At 37.0% G+C, this 23,477-nt stretch overlaps 1 protein-coding gene across 3 annotated transcripts in view; it reads left to right on the top strand.

Annotated features, from left to right (window-relative positions):
- The first annotated feature begins 15,783 nt into the window (after positions 1-15,783).
- The window catches only part of KLHL5 (kelch-like family member 5), a 45,563-nt gene continuing 37,869 nt past the window's right edge, over positions 15,784-23,477 (top strand). For 2 of the 3 annotated variants that reach the window (XM_009884938.1, XM_009884939.1), the window contains exon 1: positions 15,784-16,254. In XM_009884938.1, coding sequence (XP_009883240.1) covers positions 15,878-16,254 — 377 coding nt within the window. In that variant the 5' untranslated portion in view covers positions 15,784-15,877. The remainder of the gene's footprint in view (positions 16,255-23,477) is intronic. The other variant, XM_009884937.1, reaches the window with a different exon arrangement.

Below are 23,477 nucleotides of genomic sequence, written 5' to 3' on the forward strand. Positions count from 1 at the left end.
TGGGTGTAGTTATTACAAGGCCTTGCTTTTCTTTGGGCATTTTCTGTGTGTGGCCATCACACTCATGAGCTGAGAATCATGAGTTTGGGAAGTTTAGAGTTTGAATCCATTGCCATCCTCTCATTTCTTTGTATCGCTCCTTATTAAACTGTTGGGAGACATTTCATTATTCTTATTTTCTTTTCATATAGATTAATTATAATTCTCTTTCATATTTCAAATATTCACTTCTCCCTCATTGGCACACCAAAAAAAGCTAATGTGGTTTTAAGTAGTATAGTGAGTATTTGAGCTAAATGAAATCCATCCTTATAAGCTTCTTTTGCTTAGAAACGTATATCAAAATAGCACTTTAGTATTCTTATTTCTCTGGTCCCGAAGAAGAAAATGCTTGTAAGACACCTAAGGAGATTGTTTCAAGTTTATGGTTGCCAAAGTGGTACAGACTTTGGCAAGTAACTGGCAGTTAAACCACTGGCACTAGCTATGGTAATCATCCGTACCAACAACAGGAGAGTGTTTGGTGTTATATTAGTTTACTGTGCATTTTCCTGCAATGCAGGCTTATATAGCAAGAACCCATTTCTCACTCTGCGTTGCTCTCATCAATACCAAATATTTTAGTAGTGCAAAGCAGAACGATGCTTTCGGTACCTGATACTGCAAACTCAGTGGCCAGATGGAGGTTGAGAGGCACCTCATTAAGCTTCATGTCTTCCTCTGTCTTTACTCAGGTGTAGGGTTACAGAGAACATGAGAATGAAACTCTAACAAGTGTCAGTCAGTCTTACTTCAGATGCCTTGAGATTCAGTTCTGTCTACAAAGATATTGACACCATTTTATTTATCCTCTCCCTTGTCTGTTTAGAAGTCTTTCCCAGACAACCTGTTAACCCAACAGCAATGATAGTCAGAAAATTATTATCATTGAGACATGTGTATGGAATCAAACAATTGGGGAAACTGGTCCTTCTTGACTGCCACGTTTTCTGAGAAATAATAGGTTGTATTTAATTTCTGGTCAAAAAGGATTGACCTCCAGTCAGGCTTTTTTCCCTTTTCCTTTCTTTGCCTTTTTCCATTTCTTTCTTTCCTCGGTCAGTCTATATCCTGTTGGTATCTTCCACCATAGATGACATCAACACTTTTCGGAGCTTTAAAAATTTTTAGAACTGCTAAGGTTCCTTTGAGAACAGACTTTTTGTGTTCACAATTTTGCACTAGTTCAAAATATGATAGCTCCACTTAGCAAAATAGCTGACCTCCTTCGGATTATCAGAAGTTTTAGACTTGACCTGCATCCTTTTCTCTAGTGGTTACGAAGTTAAACAGAATTTGAAACAAATACCAAAATGTACTCCCAAAGAGAAGGAACTGCAAAGGTGGATCACTATGGGAGAAATCCTTATTCCCATCTTACTGCATGGTAGAATGACTAATTATCAAGCAGGGCTGCTGATTAATAATTATGTCTTATGGACTGTGCTGGCACGTTTCCAGAGGACAAATTTCCGAGAGAGGTATTGATCTCAATCTGTTCAGAGGAATACTTTGCCAATTAATTACCTCTTCTGGCAACTCTAAGTGCAAATGATGTTAAAAATCCTAATGTCTTCCATAACAACAGGATAAACTTTGAGGAAGAATTTTTGACTAGAAACTTGGATTCTTCCAAGGTCATCAGTCAGATTTTCAGAATTGAGAACTGTCTATAAAATCGTACAAGATGTTTTTCTCAAACAGTGAAATTTAAGGTAGAGCACTGGCTTCATGTCATCTAAAATGTGTCTGCCTTAGCCAATACTTTGGTCAAAATAGTCAATTTATGTTGTATTGACTCTACTGAAAAGAATTTAACTTAATTTAAAACTAGTAAGAATTTAACCAACTTGCTTAAAATTTGCGATGCTTTCCAATTCAAGAAATTCCCACTTAAATCATAGAATGGTTTAGGTTGGAAGGGACCTTAAAGATCACCTAGTTCTAACCCCCCTGCCATGAGCAGTGACACCTCCCACCAGACCAGGTTGCTCAAAGCCCCATCCAACCTGGCCTTGAACACCTTCAGGGATGGGGCCTCCACAACTTCCCTGGGCAACCTGTTCCAGTGCCTCAGCACCCTCAGAGTGAAAAAAATTTTCCTAATATCTATTCTACATCTACCCTCTTCTAGTTTAAAGCCATTCCCCCTTGTCCTATCACTACAAGCCCTTGTAAAAAGTCCCATTCCAGCTTACCTGTAGGCCCCCTTTAGGTACTGGAAGGCCGCAATAAGATCTCCCCGGAGCCTTCTCTTCTCCAGGGTGAACAGCCCCAACTCTCTCAGCCTGTCTTCATATGAAAGGTGCTTCAGCCCTCTGATCATCTTCTACTTTTATTTTGTGAAAACTCCTATGGACCTGTATTACACATTCAGTGGTGATGTGTTGGTTGGTTGTTCTTTTTCTTGAAAGGGTATATCAATTGTTCTGGTCATCTTTTTAGATATATTCTAAGTGCTTTTCTACTTAAGGGATAAATACCTTTTTAATTTGTAGACCCTGTACAGTTTCAACAAGCCCAAGTGTTTAATTTGTCACCCTGTACAGTTTCAACACGCCCAAGTGTTTTGCATAATTACAACCCTTTAAGCCTTTGAAAAACATCTTGAAAATGTAAGGTGTTTCCTATGCCTACACTTAACTGGATTTTATATGGAAGAGAGGAGGAGCAAAATGTATCTTACCTAAAAAAAAATAAAAAATGAAAGCCTAAGTAACTAACAAGAGTGCTATAGACAACTTCATGTTTTCAGACCTGTTTCTGATAGTCTTTCCTTAATTATTTCCTGTGAGTTGCAATTGAAGACTTTTTGTTCAGCTAGATAGGCTTTCTGTCTCCAACAATAAAGCAATTCTCATCTTGGCAAAGCATTACACAAGTAGCATTGGAAAGGACAACATTAAATGAAAAATTAATTCATTTTGTGAAACGCTGGGTATTATGAGGCCAGAACCGCAATTATTTCTTTCATCACTCTTTGTTTTGTGATTATAGTAGTCTGCGTTTGGCTGAAAAGAAATCCCTCCCCTCCAATCTCAGTTCTGATTAGAACTTAAACCTGCAAGAGAGGCTCTGCAGGAAACGCTTTCTTTACTAACTAGTACCTGAGGTAAAACTTTCTTCTGAAATGCCATATTAATAGCAATTGCCGAAAAAGAAAAGAAGACAATCTTTTGAAAAGCTAAATGCAAAACAAAAAATAATTCAACTTTGCAGTTGTAAGTTTTCAGTTGATTGAAAGGTGTCTATTTTTAAACTATTTCTGCTCTATCTGCTTCCTACTAGTTTCCCTGAAGTTCTCCCTTTTAATTTTTTTTAATGTTTAATAGGCAATATATTTTAAAAGCTGGACTTAGATGGAGCACAATGTATTTCCTATTCTTCCTTCCATGTTTCACACTACTTTTTCAGAATAAGTGAGAGGGTGTGGTAGTATGATCTGTTTATGTTTTGTAACCCTTCCATGCTCAGTGTTGCTTGTTGGCGGCCATATTCTCAACTGCAGGAACTGTTTGCATATCACATTTTTAATATTGACTTTGGATAGGAAGATCTTGCAGCCTGCCAAATTATAAGCAATTTCACTTTCTGAGCACTCTTTTTTATTTTTTTCTGGCACTTTTGAATCCTTTTTCTGTATACGTTGTTCATAAAAGGGAAAGAACAATGAAGGAAGAGAACAAGATAAGAGAAAAACCTGTGGTCAGGTCTTTATACCATCCCACTTTCAAAAATTTCTTTCAAAGCATGCTAAGGTATCATGCAATCATAGCTATTCAGAACCAGAAAAAGCAGACAACTACATTATCTCAAACCTCTTCTAGGTTATTTTTAAAATTCTGGTGTTTTTTCTGGGTCTTCCATCTCTTCTACTTCCCCTCCTTTCTCCAGTATGTTATGAAGCTGTAAGAGGAAATACTGGTAACATTTTGATATGGGCTATATAGGCAAGATAATGATACAATCTGTCTAGTACAGATTTGAGTTGACTTGGGTGGAAATAGTATCGTTCATTATTAAAAAAAAAGTGCACACCATTCTTACACTTCCTGTAGCCTCAGAACTTGTCAAAATGAGGCTTGAGTATAGCTGTAGAAGAGATGAAATGTTCACAGCACCTGGCTGTGTAATATGGTACGTATTCATAGTGTACAATAAGACAAGAAACAAGTCCAGAGAGGTTTACTAACCTGAGCTGTAAAGAATACAAATAGTAATATGGCTGAATTATCAAATTAATTAAGTGTTTACAGGTAGTGTGTATGTGGTGAGGAGACATAGGAGAAGCTCACAGGAAGATGAGGTTTTTGTCAGTGGTTTTGGTGATTGGATTGTTTGCAAGCAAGTCCTTTTTTGTTAACAGAGTAGACATTTTATGTTGACTTTTGCACAAATATGCTATTAGCCTGACAGTTGCTTTCCAGATAAGTAAAGCATTCTACATTGGTTATTCATTGTATCCATATGCATTTGTCTGGTAGATATTCTAAAATATATTCTAATATTCTTAAAATAAGTACTTTTGAATATTAAATGATCACTTAGTACTTGCAAAACAAAGTTTAAACCTTGAAATCAAAGTTTAAATCTTGCTCTTTTACATGCAGTAAGAGAAATGGTATTTTGGATGTAAATGTAATCACAAGCTTGTGCATTCAAACTATAATTAAAGCATTAAGAAAGTAGAGCATTTAATGATGTTATCGTAATTTGATGAGGCTTGGCGAGGGCTTCACCAAGAACCATAGTATTTTAAACTTGGAAGTATTTTCCAAGGAAATAAAAGTAATTAACTAAAATTAATGTATGAGTTTATAAACATGTGGGCAGATCAAGTGATAAGTAATAGAACTCCTTCTCTCACTTCTTGATAGATTTTTGTTTTCAGTTACAAATATGAATTGTACCTTTGCATAAGAAATTGACTGTTCTGACCAAAGAACAATTGTATTTAAAACAGATTAAGTTATAGTTTCAGTAATATTCAAATATTATTGTGGTTTGAACTTTTGTATGCTTAATGAATGAGAATACTTTTTATAAATACTGAAAGCTAAATTAGGAATTCTTAGAGCTTTGAGCTAATGGGGAGGCTAGACGGGCAAATGAATGCAGGCCCTCTAAATCTCTTGAGATCTACATGCAGTAGTGCAATATGTTAGTTTTGTATTTCCAGTCAGATTTAGCCAGAGTTGATAGGAGAAAAAGAGGAAAAAAAACCCCACCACTTGGTAAGCGAATAATGGAATTTTTTTTCTCTCAATTATGCCTTCTCCTTCTGACAGTTTAACCATCTGAGTTCTAGAGTTTTGTCTTTTTTGAGCGTGCTGCATTGGTACCTCACGCACCTGGGAGTGCCGATAGTTTGGATTAGTATCCTGTATTCCTCCTGGCAGTTTATTTATATTGCTGTTGTCTACTTCTCAGTCTCTCTGCAGAATAGGAAATGTTTCAGGATTCCTGTAAGAACAGGGGTGAGGCAGCTAAGATGGGGATCAGTATGCCGCTTAAGATAACTGGACAGTAAAATCTGCAAGTATTTTAGTGATTTAAAGGTTTAATAGATGGTCTAGATTTCTACCATTGTTGCCTTTTTTCTCAAGGTCATTTCACTTTTACACAATTATGGAAGGATAGGGGCTCATAGTTATGCTTGAACAACATCAGATAGTGTGATGATTTCCGTTCTATTTTGTTTCTAAATCCTAGGCTTAAGTGATAGGTAGCCACCCAAGCTAAGCCAGTTGTGCATACTCAGAAACAAAAGATATGCAGCTTGTGAGTCTGTAAGTTCCCCACATGAGTTGGATTTATGTCTTTTGGTTTATTGGTTCCTCCCTAATAACATTTCTGTCTACTTGCCAATTTCAGTCAGACTCTGACAGAATGGAGCCCTTATTGTGCTTAAATTCCTGAAACGTTTTGAAAATATATGGGTAGGTAGGGAAGGCCAAATAAGTAATACTACTTAACCTGCCAGGTGATGAGCCCGTCTGCTTCTGGGTCTGGATACAACAAAGGATTTCCTTATCCTGTCTGTCCTGGTACTTAGTAGGGCAGGATGTGCATGCATGTGGGTGAGAGAGACTGTGTGAGATGAAGCATGCAGGAGAACTGGAGTTATTGTTAGAAGAGCTTGTAAAATAAAGAATAGTGGGGAACCTGAGATTACTCCTGCATGAAACTGCAGAGACAGAATAGAGAACCTGAGGAACCAGTTTTCTCATTCTATTTAGGAATACATGGTGACTTGATACATAGATTAATCTGAGACTTTATAGTATCCAAATACAGAATTAAAGGATATTTTTTTCCTTATGAGCCTCAGATACATACTATTTTAAGCAACATTGACTTAAGGCAGAGGACTAGTTTGGGGTTTGAGTGAAGGGGATAATTAAATGTACTGTGATTTGTTCTACATGTTTTTTATCCTAATAGTACTTCCTTGAGCCAAATGACTGGTAAAATCAATGGAAAGCTTTAATTAACATCTCTAATTTAATCATGTTGCTTTTATGACTTTGTGAAGCTTGTTGTAACATGAAAAACCTATTGTCAAGATATGATGTTTGTAATTAAAGCAAGTAACACAAGGCATTTTATTGTGTATTTATAAACAAATATATGCATGATCCAATTTCAACATCTCTGGGACTATTTGGTTATGGATACTGCTCTCTGGTATTGATCTCTCATTTCAGTGCTTAATTTCAGATTTACAGATACTGCTGTAAAAGTCACTTGTTACCGAGAAAGAAGATGAAAGAGTTGGGTTTTCTACTGTACGGGATAATACTTTCTAGTAATGTGTATCTGTCAGCTACTAGTGTGTCTAATTATAAACAGGATTTTTAGTAGTAATTGGTGATGATTCATCTCAAAGTCCTTAATCAGAATATGAACACTTAAATGCTCTTTTAAAAATCTTTACAATAATACATATATTTCGTTAAAAAAAAGAGATAATTTCTTTGTGTGGCATTTCTTGCATAGTCACTGCTTCATCTGTGTTCAGTGAATTGTATAAGGAGCAATCATCACTGGCAAGCTGAATTGGAAAAAAGCTATTTTGTACCATACTGTTTTATTAAATTAAATCATATATATTTAGAGTTCACATAGAAAACCTTGATACCATACTGGAGGGAGAACATGTGCATGTACACTGTCCTTTTAATAATGTTCTAACAAAATGCTTCTAAAGTTTTTCTTTAAAAAGTAGGGCACTTACTACTTTTGTTTATATGTATAAAGGATGAAGGAAATACTTTATTTAGCAGGGGGATGACAATAACCTGTTATGGAGGAACATTTCTGTTCAGTACTGTGGAACTGATGTGTTGAATTTCTCTCCTGTACATCTAGTTACCATGCTTGGCAGTCATCTTCTGTACTTTCAAGGATCATAACCACAAACTGGCAGTAGATCAAATTGTTTTCTTTTTCTGTCTAACCTTGAGCTTACTAAAATGGTGAATTTCTATCCAACTGTTACTTTTAAGGCTCTGATGACATAAAGGCACTTAATCGATGTGAGTGATAGAATTAGGATGCTCATTTGATAGATTATGTCGCTTTCATATTACTTGTATGATAAATGTGGATTGTTTTTAATTAAAAGAAGTCTTTACTTGTCACAGCAGCCATTCCTGTAAAGTCACAAAATCACAGAATGGTCAGGGTTGGAAGGGACCTCTGGAGATCATCTAGTCCAGCCCCCCTGCCAGAGCAGGGTCACCTTCACAGGATGGTGTCCAGGGAGGTTTTGAATGTCTCCAGAGCGGGAGACTCCACAACCTCTCTGGGCAGCCTGTGCCAGTGCTTTGCCACCCTCAAGGTAAAGAAGTTCCTCCTTGTGTTTAGATGGAACTTCTATCCTCAAGTTTGTGCCGGTTACCTCTTGTTCTGTAACTGGGCACCACTGAGAAAATACCTTTCCCATCTACCTGGCACCCTCCCTTTAAGTATTTATAAGCATTAATAAGATCCCCCCTCAGTTGTCTTTTCTCTATACTGAAAAGACCCAAGTCCCTCAGCCTTTCCTCATAACAAAGATGCTCCAATCCCCTAATCATCTTTGTAGCCCTTTGCTGGACCCTCTCCAGCAGTTCCCTGTCCTTCTTGAGCCGGGGAGCCCAGACACTGGACACAATACTCCAGATGCGGCCTCACCAGGGCAGAGTAGAGAGGGAGGATGACCTCCCTTGACCTGCTGGCCACACTCTTCTTGATGCACCCCAGGATGCCATTGGCCTTCTTGGCCACCAGGACACATTGCTGGCTCACGGTCATCCTGTTGTCCACCAGGACTCCCAGGTCCCTTTCCACAGAGCTGCTTTCCAGGAGGTCAGCCCCTAACCTGTACTGGTGCATGGGGTTATTCCTCCCCAGATGCAGTACCCTACACTTGCCCTTGTTGAATTCATTGGGTTCTGCCCAACTCTCCAGCCTGTCCAGGTCGTGCTGTATAGCGGCACAGCCTTCCAGCGTGTCAGCCACCCCTCCCAATTTTGTGTCGTCAGCAAACTTGCTGCTGATACACTCTCTCCCTTCATCCAGGTCATTCTAAGTCAGTCTAAGGAAGGGGCGTAAGTCTGTGGAGTAAGTAGATGACAATCAACCAGATACTTGATTTCTCTTTTGCCACCTTACAAATCAACATTTTACACAATCACAGAATGGTTTAGTTTGGAAGGGACCTCTGGAGATCATCTGATCCAGCCCTTCCTGCTCAAGTGGGGTCACCAAAAGCAGGTTGCCCAGGACCTGAAAAGAGACAGGTGCTCCAGGCCCTCTGTCATCTTAGTGGCCCTTTGTTGGACTCTCTCCAGTTTGTCCTTCTCTCCCTTTTACTGAGGAGCGCAGAACTGGACACAGCACTCCAGGTGTGGCCTCACACTCCCTACTGGAGTAGAGGGGGAAGGATCACCTGCCTCAACTTGCTGGCAACACTCCTCCTAATGCAGCCCAGGATACCATTATCCTTCTTTGCTGCAAGGGCAGATTGGTGGCTCATGTTCATCTTGGTGACTGCCAGATCCTTTTCTGCAAAACTGCTTTCCAGCTGGGTGGCCCCTAGTGTGTACTTGCATATGGGGTGGTTCCTGCCCTGGTGCAGGATTTTGCACTTCCCTTTGTTGAACTTCATGAGATTTTGAAGGCCGATCTTGCCAGTAAAGACTGACTCAGAGGGCTTTTGGTACCTCAGCCTCTTCCATGTCCTGTGTCACCAGGGCCCTGCCGCATTCAGCAGCAGGCCCACATTTTCTTTAGTCTTCCTTTGTCACCTGTGTACCTATAGAAGTCCTTCTTGTTGCCTTTGTCCCTTGTGAAATTCAACTGCAGGTTGGCATACAGTGGTAGGATTCTTGATGTTGCAAGGATCGTTATGAGAAGTTCTGTTTCACATCTGTGATGTTATGCACAACTGGGTTCCTAAGATGTCATAAATGTCTTGTAGATGTAACATTAATTGTTAAAACTAAATAAAAGCTCTGTTTTTCATATTATGAGACATTAATGTGGTTCTCATAAACATTAATTTGTTACTTGTAAACATTGATATGATTCTTAGAAGCATTCTGCCTTTTAGTGTGATGATTGTTGGTTTTATACTTTGATCATTTGGATTGCCTTTCTGTGGGGCCTGTATTCTGCAACACTAATTTTTGAGTTGCAATGGTCAATTGCACACAAGGAAATCCAGATGAGGTCACACCATTTGTTTTATTACTATGTAATAAAATATGATATCCTCATATATTATCTGTTATGCAGCTGAAAGTCTCAATTGAGGAGCAGGGGTGCGTGTGTTTACTGAAGCTGCTAATTAAACAGAGGCCTTCATTGAGATAGAAATAATGATTCTCTTGTGGTGTCTTTTGGTGTTAAATCATACATTTAGAATGCTCATATCTCTATCTTAAAATACTTTGCTTCAGTAGCTGTGGCATTGCATAGCTTGATACGTAAATACAGGGTGAACTTTTTGCCCACAGACCTCTGTGTATTTCTCTTAGCAGTTTGTGCAGTCTGGCATGGAGCACTCTCTTATACTACCTAATGACTTGCAAGTCTACTTCTTCACTGTTTGTTTTGGTTTGGTTTTTTCTGTGTTGTAATCTGGTAGTTTTCTATATAGGATCTAATGTAGAACTGTGAGTACCAGTAATTTTTTTCCAAACAAGATTCCACTCTGCTGTTGACAATGTTGGTATTGTTGTTTTTTCTCTTGGTTTTTGAGGAAAACTGAATGCCTTGTGGTCAAATAAAGCTACTGCTGTCTGGAAAAATGTAGAAATATCTTCTTCACTTTGCCTGAAAGTCTGCCTACAAAGGTGACCTTGGCTGTGCTTATATTATCTTGATAAAAGGAAACTCTCTGTGTTATTTTGTTTGGATTTGCCACATTCCTTCAATTTGTGGTATATGGCCTTTTGTAGCTTTATTAGGTAATACCTTCCTAAACTGCTTCTAAAAAGACGGCTTTACTTTCAGCAGCACTCCTTTAAGTATCTGCAGAACAGTGGTTTTGTTACCAATCTTCCTTAACAGTGACATTTCTAGAGGAGAGGATATGTGCTGGAGCATTACTGTCTCTAGATTGATGACTTTACCTTGTTTTCATTAGAATTGATGGTACCAGTATTCCTGGAGTGTATGAACTGGGAGCCTTTTGCTTGTCTTAATCTTTGTGTGGCTACTTGAGCCTTTCGGTATGGAAAAGTGATTTTGTGATTTGGGGGACTGGCCTTTCACAGCATTGTCCATTTTGTGTTATAAATGAGTTTTAACTGAAAAAACACAGCTGACCCTGTGGACTCGGAGTGCAAACCTTTTGAGGGTGAATAAGCTTCAGGGAACTTGCTGTGCTGTTTACTCAGGAGTAGCTCGGCATTACAGTTTTACCTGTAGATGGTGCGGTTCCCAATAATGCTTGGCTATTACTTGGATAGACAGAAATCAATGTTAATGTTTTAACATAAACATTATTTATTATTATTATTAATGTAAATGTCTTGGATCACAACTATTGTTCTGTGTGAGCCAGTATGATGCTTGAGCTAAAAAATGTAGGATCTGACAGTGTAGTCTTCTGTTACATATGGAAATCTTCCCTCCCCCCCCCCCCCCCCTACCAGGCTGTTGTACTGTACAGTTTTTTTTCTTGCTACTGTTAAGCTAAGTGCTCTAAAGTCAGTGTTTCGAAACATATGGCTTGCACCTCTCAAGGGAAAAGTGCAATGCAAAGTGGCAGAAAGTTGCAATGTGGTGCCAGTAATTTGGCTGCTGCTCATTTCTGCCAGTCAGAACGATGAATTTAAGGACATACAGTCAGTAACTGCAGAGCATTTTCCTCTTTTTCTCCTGGATGAACTATGCTGTTGCTGCTGTAAGGGACTTTTCACATAACCATGAACCAGAAGTGTTTGCACTTACAAAAAACTATGTAATAGGAAGTGATTATTGTTTTATAGAATCACAGAGCATGAACATAGCTATCTTCCTGCAGTCTTTGTTGAGCTATTTCTGGAATTTTGGGTCTGGAACACAGGAGGGGGGAGGGGATAAAGTAAACATTTAACATATCTTTTAATATAAGAATAGTTATAAGCAGAATGGCAGTTTGGGGTTTGTCTAAAGTAGTTTTCTTTGAACAGTTATTTTCATGCCTCAAATCAATATTTTACGTTTTAACAATTCATTTTTTAAAAAATGTTTAATTTTGAACACCTTTTAATGCTGTAAGTATGCATTTGATTAGTTGATGAACATCTTATGTCAGCGAACCTTTCTTGTGCTTTAGAATACATATCTAGGATCTCTAAACATTGGCAAAAATATATTACTTCATCACATCTTAATGAGTGTAGTTATGTCTAAAATAGATTTATTTTTTTTAATTCAGTGCTTTTGTTAAGCAGTGAAGTATTTTTGAGGAGAGAAACTCTTGCAGTCAAAACAAAGACTAAATATTTTGACACTTTCATTCTTAATTGATACTTAAGGGGATCATCTAAGGACTGGCTGAGCCTTTATGCCCCTAAATTTTCAATTTAAGAATGGTTAAGTTTAAATCCATCTGACAGACTAAATACCTTAAAAATACTGTATCTGAGTTGCCCTGCAGTTGGGTGATGATAGTTTCTTTGAAACCAAAACATAGCAGTAACAGGAAAAATGTTACCCAGAAAAGTGGTGTTGAGATTCAAATCTTAAAAGTGCCTCGAAAAAGTATTCCATAAACATATTTGTTTATTTGAAAATGTAACTGACTTCCTAGTGAAAAAGGAAAAGTCATAATGAATAAAAGTGCTTAGACCTGATTATTTAAATAATAATATTTTTCAGTATTTCCCAGTGATGTACGCAATAATATTGAGAGTGTATCTTCCCTCAAAATACATAGTAGAAGTATCTTAGGAGCAAAAACGTTGTCTACATTTTAACTAGTTATGCTGTATTGCAATCTTCCTTTAACACTTGTGTGAATAAACATATTATATACAGTATCAAAGAATGTCAGTGTAGTAAGGTTTTTGGCTAGTAAAAAAGATTTTTCTATGTCTGTGGATAGAAACTGTTCTGAAGATCTTGAAGAGAGCAATTTATAAAGCTGTCATACTATGTTCTTGGTGTTATCTATTGGCACAATGGTGGATTTAACATATGATACACATTTAAATGTTTTCCTTTTCACATGGCAGAATCTGGGAAACTGTCCCCCACTGCTAACTGCAGGAATTTATTACTTTGTGGAGCTGCTCATATGAGAGAAGTTAAATGCTCAGATGCTCCACTCTTAGGAATATCAATCTGATCAGTCAAAATCAAAGTTCTCAAATGTCGTCACAGTAAGCTTACACAACTTCGTTAATGTGAACAGAATTATGTTGCCAAAGAGGACAGTGTACGTGTCTTTGGATTTGTGAGCACCAATCACCAGATGAGATGTCAAAGATGAGGTTTGGGTGGTCCTAGTAAGTGGAAGTCCTAACAGTTCATCATTTGAGATCTCCTGAAAAATCTTAACTCCCAGCAGGGGACCTGATAAAAGCTATCACATTATTCATAGCAGTAAAGATTGTCCAGAACGAGAGGCCATCAGTTATTTCTGAGCAATGTTGTCAATTTAAACTGAAGAATTAAGTGGCACTTGTCTCATCTTGTCATTTGTAATACAAACTATCTAATTTATAGGAGACAGAAATATTTTAGATATTTATGCAGTCTGTCTTAGAATGGTAATTTGGGAGAGTGCGCAGAGGAGAAAGTTTGTATAATCTAGAAAAATGAAAGAAAATAGAAAACAATTTTGTGTTTTGGTCTCTTGAAACTACAGCACATTTTGTTTTCTAATCTCTGTTTGAGCCTACAGCTTCACAGTGGAAGAGAAGCAGTAATTAGGCTGTATTTCCCAGTAAGTCATGAGAAAGTGCTGAGAAAGCACTAAAATCGGCAAATCTGCCATTGTCTTAGTAGACTTGTACTGGGACAGTTTGATTTTAAATGAGTCTGTTATACAAGAAAGAGAATCCAGGTCAGTCCTTATGTATAATGGATTTACCATACCAGCAGAAATAAAGGTATTTAAAGCTTACTTTTCATAGTTAAATGGGTAATTAAAATACTGCTTCTGTGATGAATGTTAACAAATACACCAACTGCTTGTCCTGCTTCTCTGCCCTTGATGAACACCTGACACAACACAAAACATAAAGAGAGAATAAATTAAAAAATGCTGTTTTGTTAATACTTCTTAAGCTGTACTGTAGTGTCACCCAACTTGCAGTTACACAAATGATGGTGTTTGAACACTGCAGTTAAGCTTTTAACAGTTCGCTGTATGTGTACAACATGAGTAGGGTCTGCATGCCATATCATTTTGGTTAAACATCCGTACAATTTTTATGCTTATATATTAAATCATTGTCTTTCCTAAATATTTCCCTGCTTGTCTGTGTTTAAAGGAAATCACCAGCAAAGATGGTAACAACTTTGTATATTTACTTACTTAATCATCTCGCCTCCCAAGTATCTTCAGCTGTTTTCTGGACGTGCTGCAAAAGCCTTGGTATATAGGTTCTGGTAGGCCAGGACACTGGCAAGGTAGACGTTCTGAAATGCAGCATCTCTTTGTAGAGAACAGCTGGAACGCTGTTTCTATAGAAATGAGTTTTGCTAGCATATGTGAGAGGCACTTTCATAAATAACTGTGTTCTGAGCAATGACGGGTGAGCTTTCTAGGTTAAAACTAGCCCTTTCAGCATTGTGGTTCCCAAGAAAAGAGCATGATTTACTGCTGGCATTGAGTATGAATTGAGGCGTTTGTTTTGGGGGTGGTAAAATTGGGCACTATTTAAGTTTTCATATGGACTCTGCATATAACCTGTTTTAAAGGATGCTGCAGGCATCCTAATTACAAGATCACATATTTTGTAGCTCATAATGTTAATCTGAGAGATAGTGACTTTTACTTAGATGAAAACTGTAGGTAGAAAAGGAGCAATTCTTACAAATTTGTTGCATATGTATCTTGGAAGTTGAACAGACTAACTGAACTGTGAAGATTGAAAAAGTACATCTGTTTATCAAGGACTGATAAAATCCTGTGCCTCTTTGTTATTCTAAAATTGTTACTACTATTTGCATGTGATTGGAATGAGTCTCAGCATTTTATACCTAACTAGCTCCATATGTCATAGAGGAAATAGGCTGTTTTTCATAGGAAATGTAAATTGGTCGTTGTGTATTTTGTCCTTTTGGCTTTCTCATTCAAGTAAAAACTTTTGTTGGATATTTTAATACATTACATAAATTACCTATCTAGAGGGAATTCTGTCTCAAAAGCATGCATCTCTCTTTTTCACTGTTCCATCATAGTACTTCAGCCTGGTCTTGGAACAGCTGATTGTATATGATTAGAAAGAAGCCTTTTGAGAAGTCGTCTTTTGTTGTCTCTTTTGCAGGGGGTGTTTCTGGTGTCTTGGATAGTGACCAGTTAGCTTTTTTTCTTGCTTTCACTTTTGGTGGTGTGCAAGTGAATGCAAAGCATTAGCTCATTTCAGATAGAAAATTTCAGTTACTGCAGACCTAGATTTGAATCAAAGCACATCAAGATGAAAGGCTTTATAACCCAGTACTAGTCCCTTGAGCCTTCCAGGCTGTTCTTGTCCTTTTTAAGTTAGTGCATGTCCTGTAATGGGAAAAAGAATTATTTACAGTTCAGTTTCTCCCCGGCATAATCAGTTATCTTTGGACTGGTTTTAAATCTTTCCTGTAAATTTATTCTTTACCAGTGCAGGAAGAATTTAAGTTGCTTTTTGTGGTGTTGTTGGGTTTTTTTTTCCCCCTCTGTATTAGCAAGAGTTAACAGCATAAGAAGCATAGATTCTAAGATGCAGTACAGGAATTACGTTCTCTGTCATTTGTGGTTTAAGAAAAGGGGGTGGTATTCAGCCCTTGAAAGGGCTTTAATGAATACTGTTTGGTGTTTTTGAAAGCTAATGGTCAGAGGAGAACAACAGAAACAGCCTTGGAGCTTTTAGGGTAAACTGATTAGCATTTTCCCTGATTGAGGTGATTGTTTCACCTCCTCTTTCTATCTCGGGATTTTTCACCGTCTATTGCCTTTTGTTTATATTCAAATGACAGCGTTAAAGAAGCCTTTTTTATGTGAATGCAATGCTTTCTCCCCTCCTTCTGCAGAAAATCTGCTTGCCACAGACAGGCAGAGCATGTGTTTCTCTTGTCTTGGTTGGGTGCACAAATCTTCTTTTATGTGTGCTGCTTCTTACCCTGTTGCCTAGACGATCACTGGCTTTCCGTAAGGATGTCTGGTTCTCGTAAAGAGTTTGACGTGAAGCAGATTTTAAAAATCAGATGGAGGTGGTTTGGTCATCAGGCGTCAGCCCCCAGTTCTGCAATTGAAAACCACCACGGAGACTTCTGGAATAGAGGACAAAATGTAACAACTGGTGGCACAAAGTTTTTAGATTCGGGTAACCTACCTTTAACATCAGTTGGGTACAGAAGGTCCAGCCAACAGGATTTCCAGAATTCACCTCTGTGGCCAATGGCATCCACCTCAGAAATCCCTAGATTTGAATTCTCAGCAGAAGATTGTGGAGGTGCACGTTGGCTTGACAGACAAGAAACAGATGATAGAGCAAGTGAAGAAGAAAATGAATCGGACAGCAGTTCGTGCAGGTTAATTATTACTTTCCTATTGTGAGCAATGCGTTTTCATGTCATGTTTACAAATAGTATGTATATATAGGCTAGCCTTTATTTCAGATTAAAATGCTTCAGAAACCTTGCAGCTGCTGTGTATCAGAAACAGAAAATAATTTATAATCTGGGTTCTATGTGTTTACTAGGACCTTTTTAAAAGGCAATTTTTGTCAATGTGGATAAATAAAGCGCAAATGTGGATGCACTCACTTGTGTTTTAAATAGTATACTTGAGCACATGCTTCTATGAACTAGGTAATGTCCACTATATTGTAATGTTACAGGATGCTTTCTAAATTATTTTGAAGTAACACTGATTGTTTAGTTATGCTGAGAATTAGTCCCATGACAGTTAAGAGAAAACTACGAAAATGTAAGTTTCTTGTGACACATTTGGTGCTCCCACATGTTTCTATAGGTGGGGGAGATAAAACTGTAAAAAATACTTAGACTATGAAACAAAGATATTTTTTTTTTTTTTCTTGTGCATATGCAACTTGAAGGGGGGAAAAATTAATCTATTGAAAGCCAACCAATTTGTGCTTTGAAGTGATTGCAGTTGTCCATTCAGGTGTCTTAAACTGTGTATCTAGCTTAAAAAGAAAAAATGGTTTTATTGTGTCTATAAACGTTCTTTGGTGTTCTTGTCTTAGGTATTGATACTAAAGATGAAACTAAAATTTGTTCTTAAATGAAAGGTGTTTACCAATTGTAAATTAGGCAAGTTAATAATCTTTCTTATTAAGTATCAGTTTAATTCATTTATTTCGTTTCACTGCGTAAGTCAGCCATTCTTCACTAAAAGTATTTTTCCTGTTTTATAGTGCACGTAGTGCATAATAATTAGCTTACCATTTCTATTAGATTTCTTGATGTTTGCTTTCTCGCTTTTAAGATAACTGCGATGATACAGCATTTCAGAAAGTATGACTATTTAAAAGGGTACACTGTTTAATAAAGCCTATTAAGGACAGATCAATCTAGTTATAGCAGTTTTAGTGTTTTGCATTCCCTGGGAGAAGAATTCATTTAGTGCAAGGGTAAAGTAGTCCATAATATAAACACTAACTGTTTATGGTTTATATAACCTTTAAAGGTTAAAGGAAAGGAGGGAGGGTAAAAATGCTCAGGGGTCAACACACTGTATTTGCTTTTATCATCGAATGGCAAAAGTACTAGAATTATACGGAAAGGAAATCCTGCATACTGATGCTTCGTAGCAGCAGTCTCATTGTGCTCCAACAACTGTATACTATAAATAACGTATCTCTGAAGAGGTCCCATTTTAAGTGATATTCAGCTATGAATTTTTAAATAGCTGTATCACTGGGTAATATATATGATATAGGTGTAACACCACCTTCCATTTCAGCAACATCTACTTGCGATGTGAAATTTTTTTGTGCAGCATTACCCTAAACAGGTCATTCTCACCATAGCAAGGCAATCTGTGTAGGAAAAACATGTAATTTTAAGAGATAAATGTGTAGATTGAAATTACTACAAATTTGTTCTTAATTGTAGGAGAAGAATTTACATATGACAAAACTAATTTGTAACTTTGTTGAATTGGAGAACTGCAGATACTTATTTAGGGGGTGTGAGAAATAAATATAGCATTGGGGGTTTTTTGGTTGGTTTTTTTCAGGTGGAGTTGTATACTACAGGAAATGCATCTAGGATTTGAACTTAGTAAATCTGAAGTATGTTTTTAATTATGTGCTTAGTCATCTATAGCATCTAGAGTTATTTTTAATTCCTTTATTGTGTTGTAATTCTTGCTAGTGTTTTACTTTCATGCTTTAAAATAAGTAGCTCAGATAAAATTTGAGTTCAGTGTTGGTACAATGTAATATGTAACAAATAGTAATTTAAGAACTTGCTTCATATTGTTACCTGTATCTCTATTCTCATGGGGAGACTGTACTTAAAACCATGGTTTGTTCACTCCCTTTATTAAGAATATATAAGCTGTTGGGCAGACTACATAAGTCTGCCTAACAGCTGGAATTTTTCTTATGTGAAGAACTTAATTAAATGATCTTTTGTTATTAGTCTAAAATATAGCTTATCTATTGACTTGAGAAAAACCAAACAGAACAACACCTTCATCTATGTTATTTTCAAAGGGCTTTTTTCTCATACAAAAACTTTTACCTCTATTAGAACAAATTCTGTATATGAAAAAATCCTTTTTTAAAACTTCTTGTAGAAGCTGTGGAGTTACCTTACGTCTTTGCTCCTCTGTAACTTACTGCCGTGTTACAAGCCCTAAAAGCATGCAGTGACAGAAGCAGCTTTACTGCTTTGTGTGTATCAACCGTCCTTCCTCTTTGCCGTGTTATATAGCACAGGGTAGAAAAGAATTTAGATCAGGTCTTTGTCATTATGAAAGCTTTAGTTCATTACATGATTCATTTAGAGAAGAGCTGCTGTAGAATTAGTTTGTTATTAGTATAGAGCTCGGTGGCATGAAGGATAAGCAGATTCCAAGTTTAGTACCAGATCTTTGACAAAGGCTGCATCTGAGATGCAAACAGATCATTTGGATTCAGGGATCAGAGCTAGTTGGCCGTGACACTGTTCACATCATACTCCTATATCTTGTTTGTAACCAGCGTTAGCTTGAATGATTGTTTACTGGGACACTGAGGTTTGAATTCTTCTGCGGGTTTTCATTTCCTATATTTCCTCCATTGCTGCTGTTTAACTCTCCTACATTCCTGAGGCGATGGTCATCATTTTGCATTTGTACACTTCTTAAAATTTTCCAACAGCTGTGCAGATTCTTGTAGAGCAAATTTAAGCCTATAAGCAATAGATTTCTTTTTCTCAACTTTTTGTGGGTGCCTTAGCAGCAGTCCACAGCTCTTGAAAGCACAGTGGATATCTAGTGAAAAATACCTAGAGCATACCTAGTATGCAGAGTATTGTATCTGGTTCATTTCACCCAGGCATACATTAAAATATTGGAATTACTTTACTGTAGATTTAAGTATGGAAATGTATTAAAATATAATATAAAATGTATATTTATATTTGAACACTAAATACAAGGAATATTTCAGAATTCATCAGTTGCGTCCTAACCTTGAACAGTTTAGTAAGATGTCTGTAATTGATTTTAAGACAAAGTCTGAATGTGCCGGACAGTAGCTACTCTGCAGTATTGCTCTGTATGAACAGTCCTGGAGTTAGTATGTTGTAACTGCCAATCCAAGTCTGCCCCCCTCAGTAGTTTTCAGTCTACAGAAACCTTTGATCCGTCTTTTCTCTCACCTCAGTCTTACTGACCTTTGAGGCTGTAAGTTCTTTAGGACACCCAATTAAGCTGTGTATTTCTGTATATCTCCTATCACAAAATAACGCAAACTGTCAAATAAGGACAGTTGATAGATTCCCTAATTGTGGCGTGTTAGTATATGATACTTGGAATTAACTGAAAAACTATAAAAGAGCATTTTTTGCTAGGTATATGGATGAATTAGAAAAATAAGAAACTGTGTTGAAAGAAGTTGTTTTACAGGGGAAAATCTCTAGCCGCCTTGGTTTTTTTCTTCCATGCTACTGCTAAAATTCTTTCATTTTCCTCTGTGCCTATTACATCTTCACTTGCGCTACCTCTATCCACATTTGAAAAGAGTCAGTGCAGCGCAATTATATATGAGGCAGATTTAATCTAGTAATCCTGAACAGTAGATATTACAATGAAGATAAGGTAACAAGAGGCTTCAGCATGGACTTCGTAAAGCCACAGGGGATTCCAGTTATTTATTTGGATGGAATGGGCTTCCATGTAAGACGATCATATTTTTGCAGTGAATGTCACATGCTTTGACTACGTCAAGTATGTTTTTGTACTACTTCACTTCTTGATCACACTGTAATGTACATGTATTGTGAGGTTATGTTAAGTTAGTTAAGTAGTTATGTTTTCCAGACAGAATGTATGTTACTGGTGACATTTGTGTGGGTATACGAATCTATTGCACTAAATCCAAGATGTCTCATAGAAGCGAGAGGGGAAACATCAGTGCTATAATCAAAGGTCTAGATGCAATGAGATGTGCCTACATTATTTCTTGTCAAAATTAGAAATAAGTAAAGATGCAGTAGTATTGGTTTAGAAGGCTGTGTATACGTGTCTTTGTTGGGCTAGCATAGGTAGCACTGGAATCTGCGCTCCAGCTTCTCATATGCGTAGCACAGAGTAAATCACTAGCCCTCAAGTTCCGATGCATGTATAGCCTTACGTGCTCTTTAGTGTCTCCAGAGTCCCTTTTGTCCTCTTTGCATTGCCTTTTCTTATCTTAAATTATGATAAAACTATGATTTTTTAGCAATCTTTATTGTTACCATCTATGGCTTCCTCCTTTTATTTATACTCTTCCCAGCCTTTGGAAGAGTGTCCTGATTTTTACCAGTGCTTGCTTTTTCCAAGAATACTTTCAGCATCCTGCTTTTCAACAAACTCTACTCTCTGCAGCTGAGGTTCTTGTCTTACTAACTTTGAAGACGAAAATATTTTACTCCTTACACAGTATCATATAAAATCATGGAAGCTGGCATAAAAGCTGGCATATTATTATTTTAGGAAGTTGAGTTCTGGTCTCTGTATACAATGAAATGTCAGCTAGCTTGGAGATAGCAGTGTAAACAACGAAATTGTTGAAAAATATTTTTAAAACTACTTTGGAATATTGTAAAAACTGTAATGTGGGAAGCCATCCTAGTGCAACAAAAAGATTGCAAGATTAAGATTTGTTTGCAAATGTAAAACGCGTATCTTAATATGTATCTTAATTTGTCCAAGGGGAGAGAGACTATCTTTAATAATGTGTATGACCTAAACAGTCGACTACCCTAGCCTAAGGATAACTTGAAACTGCAACAGAGCTTCTAATTATATTATTACAAAAAAGAAAAAAGTACCTTGAGATCATGGGTTTGTTATGCAGTGTAGCAAATCTGGTGGCGGGGGAGAGAATCTGTCATTTCACCTCAGTGGCCAGTCCTGACCAAACCACAGCAGTCTCAAAGTAGACAATTAGCTTGCCATTTGGCTGCTTTTTACTTTTTTTTTTTTTTTTTTTTTTTTGGTAAGTTAGAAAGTCTAGCTACTGGAAACTTGTCGGTTCTAGTAACAGAATAAATGCCTTCTCTGGTTTTGAACAGTAATGAAACTGATCGGTGATTTCCTAGAGTAAATTCCATATGCTTCATTTATGATTGCAGTTCTGCTTTGATCAGTCAAACACTGGCTTTTTATTTCCTTGACATTATTCTTGGGTTAATGTATTTTTTAGTAATTTATAGTAAGAGGTATTATGCATTGTTTTTCTTCCTTTTATTGTCTTCTCTAAACACAAGGCAGTTGCACCCGTTTTCCTGCACATACTTAATCATTTTCACCACTTATCTCTAAACCTCTTTTATTATTTTGAACCTTCTTGAAATGTGAATAAAACTAATATTTTTAACATTTTTCTGCTTTGAAATGTGATTATACTTTTTTAATATCTGTGTATGTTGAGATGTCTATATTGGTTTGTTGATTTCCTGTTTATTTATATGTCATTTATAAACGTAATATTTTTATGCATTAATTCAGATTTAAAATGTTGGTGGCGGTTACTTCATTTTCTGAGAAACAAAGTTCATTGGAAACATAGTAGTGAGGAGAAAAACATGTGTTTTTTCTCATCTCTACAGTTTTGCCAGTGTTTGTTTACTACTTCTAATGCTTTTGTTTGCACCCAGTTAGTGTTAGAGAAACATATGTAGCAAGTTATTCTTGCTCCAGTTCCCATTTTGCCCTGTTTTCAGTGTATCTATGAAATCCATTTGGGTTGGTGTGTAGGGATGCCTGCAAATTTCAGTAGCATAGATAGAGCATTTGCTGTTAGTTTGATTTCCTAAAGGGACCAAGTATAGGCAGTTGTGTTCTGCATCACCTCTGCCATTTCCCTGGTAGCTTTAAAACCCATGGGCCGTTTTCATCTTAATGCAAGGGCAGGCAGACATCTCAAAGATAACGTCACTCCTCGCAAATGGCAGCTAGTTAATGGAGAGAAACCCAGCTTATTGCCTTCACTGAAAAAGGGCAGAATTTGTCTGCTACAAAGCTGACTGCGCGGCACAGCTTCCCGTTAGTCACATTATTTGCTGCCTCTTGTCTAGTGCCTGATGGAACTGGGGGAAAGGAGAAGAGCTGGACTGGTGGTGGTGGATGGAGTAGGAAAAGGAGACAGAGCAGAGACATCTTTTGAAAAACAGACTTCATTTGTTCATTCTGTGAACCAGCCAGTTCGAGTAGACATACTAGCAGCATATTTGGGGTATTTTCTCCAAGATTTTGTAGACAGAAATCCTGTTGTAATGCTGCCTGACCCCTTTGTCCAGTCAAGGCTCTAATAACCAGCTGCACTTCAACATGTTGCTCCTGTCAAAAGAAATGTAACTTTTACATGCAAGTAAATAAGCTGTTACTTGCAAAAGATTAGAAAAGACAAGGTGGTACATATGTATAAGGTCAGCATCTGTACTACATTCCCTCGATCTAACCGCATCATTCTTATCTTGCAGTAAAACTACATTTTTGCAGATTTGTAGGATTTCATATTATCTTGTGGAGAAGTTGACCTTTTTTAGAAGTACAGATGAGGTTACAGCTATATTAGGTGAACTGATTGTGACAATAGAACAGTTTTAAGTATGAGTCAATTTACACATAATTTTCAGAGATATTTTTTCAGAGAGAATTTTACACAATTTTTCAGAAAAAATATTTTTAAATTACTTTCAAATTTCAGTTTTTGTTTGCTTTTGGGTTTTTTTTCCTTAGTCATAATGAAATCTTTCTTGCTTCACCACTTTACTAACCCAGTTAATTGCTTTGCAATGAACTGTTGTATTGGGCAGAGCTCTTTATTCCAAACATCCTACTTCAAGAAATAAAATCCTTTGAAAATGAATGGGTTTATAGCATGGTTTATACATAATTTTGATTTCAAAATTTTTGATTTCTTAAATTCTTTATTAGACAGAGGCTGAAGAAAGCTAGCATCTTTAGTTTATGAATGTTTGTCACTATGGTAGTAAAATGTGTAGCTAGCATGGGAAAGACCTTGTCCTTAGAGTAACTTACATTTTTACAATCATCCTGAAATTGTACCATAAATAATAAAAATTGGCCAGTG

The sequence above is a fragment of the Charadrius vociferus genome, unplaced genomic scaffold (genome assembly GCF_000708025.1).
Source record: "Charadrius vociferus isolate BGI_N301 unplaced genomic scaffold, ASM70802v2 scaffold134, whole genome shotgun sequence".
In the NCBI taxonomy this organism is placed as follows: domain Eukaryota; kingdom Metazoa; phylum Chordata; class Aves; order Charadriiformes; family Charadriidae; genus Charadrius; species Charadrius vociferus.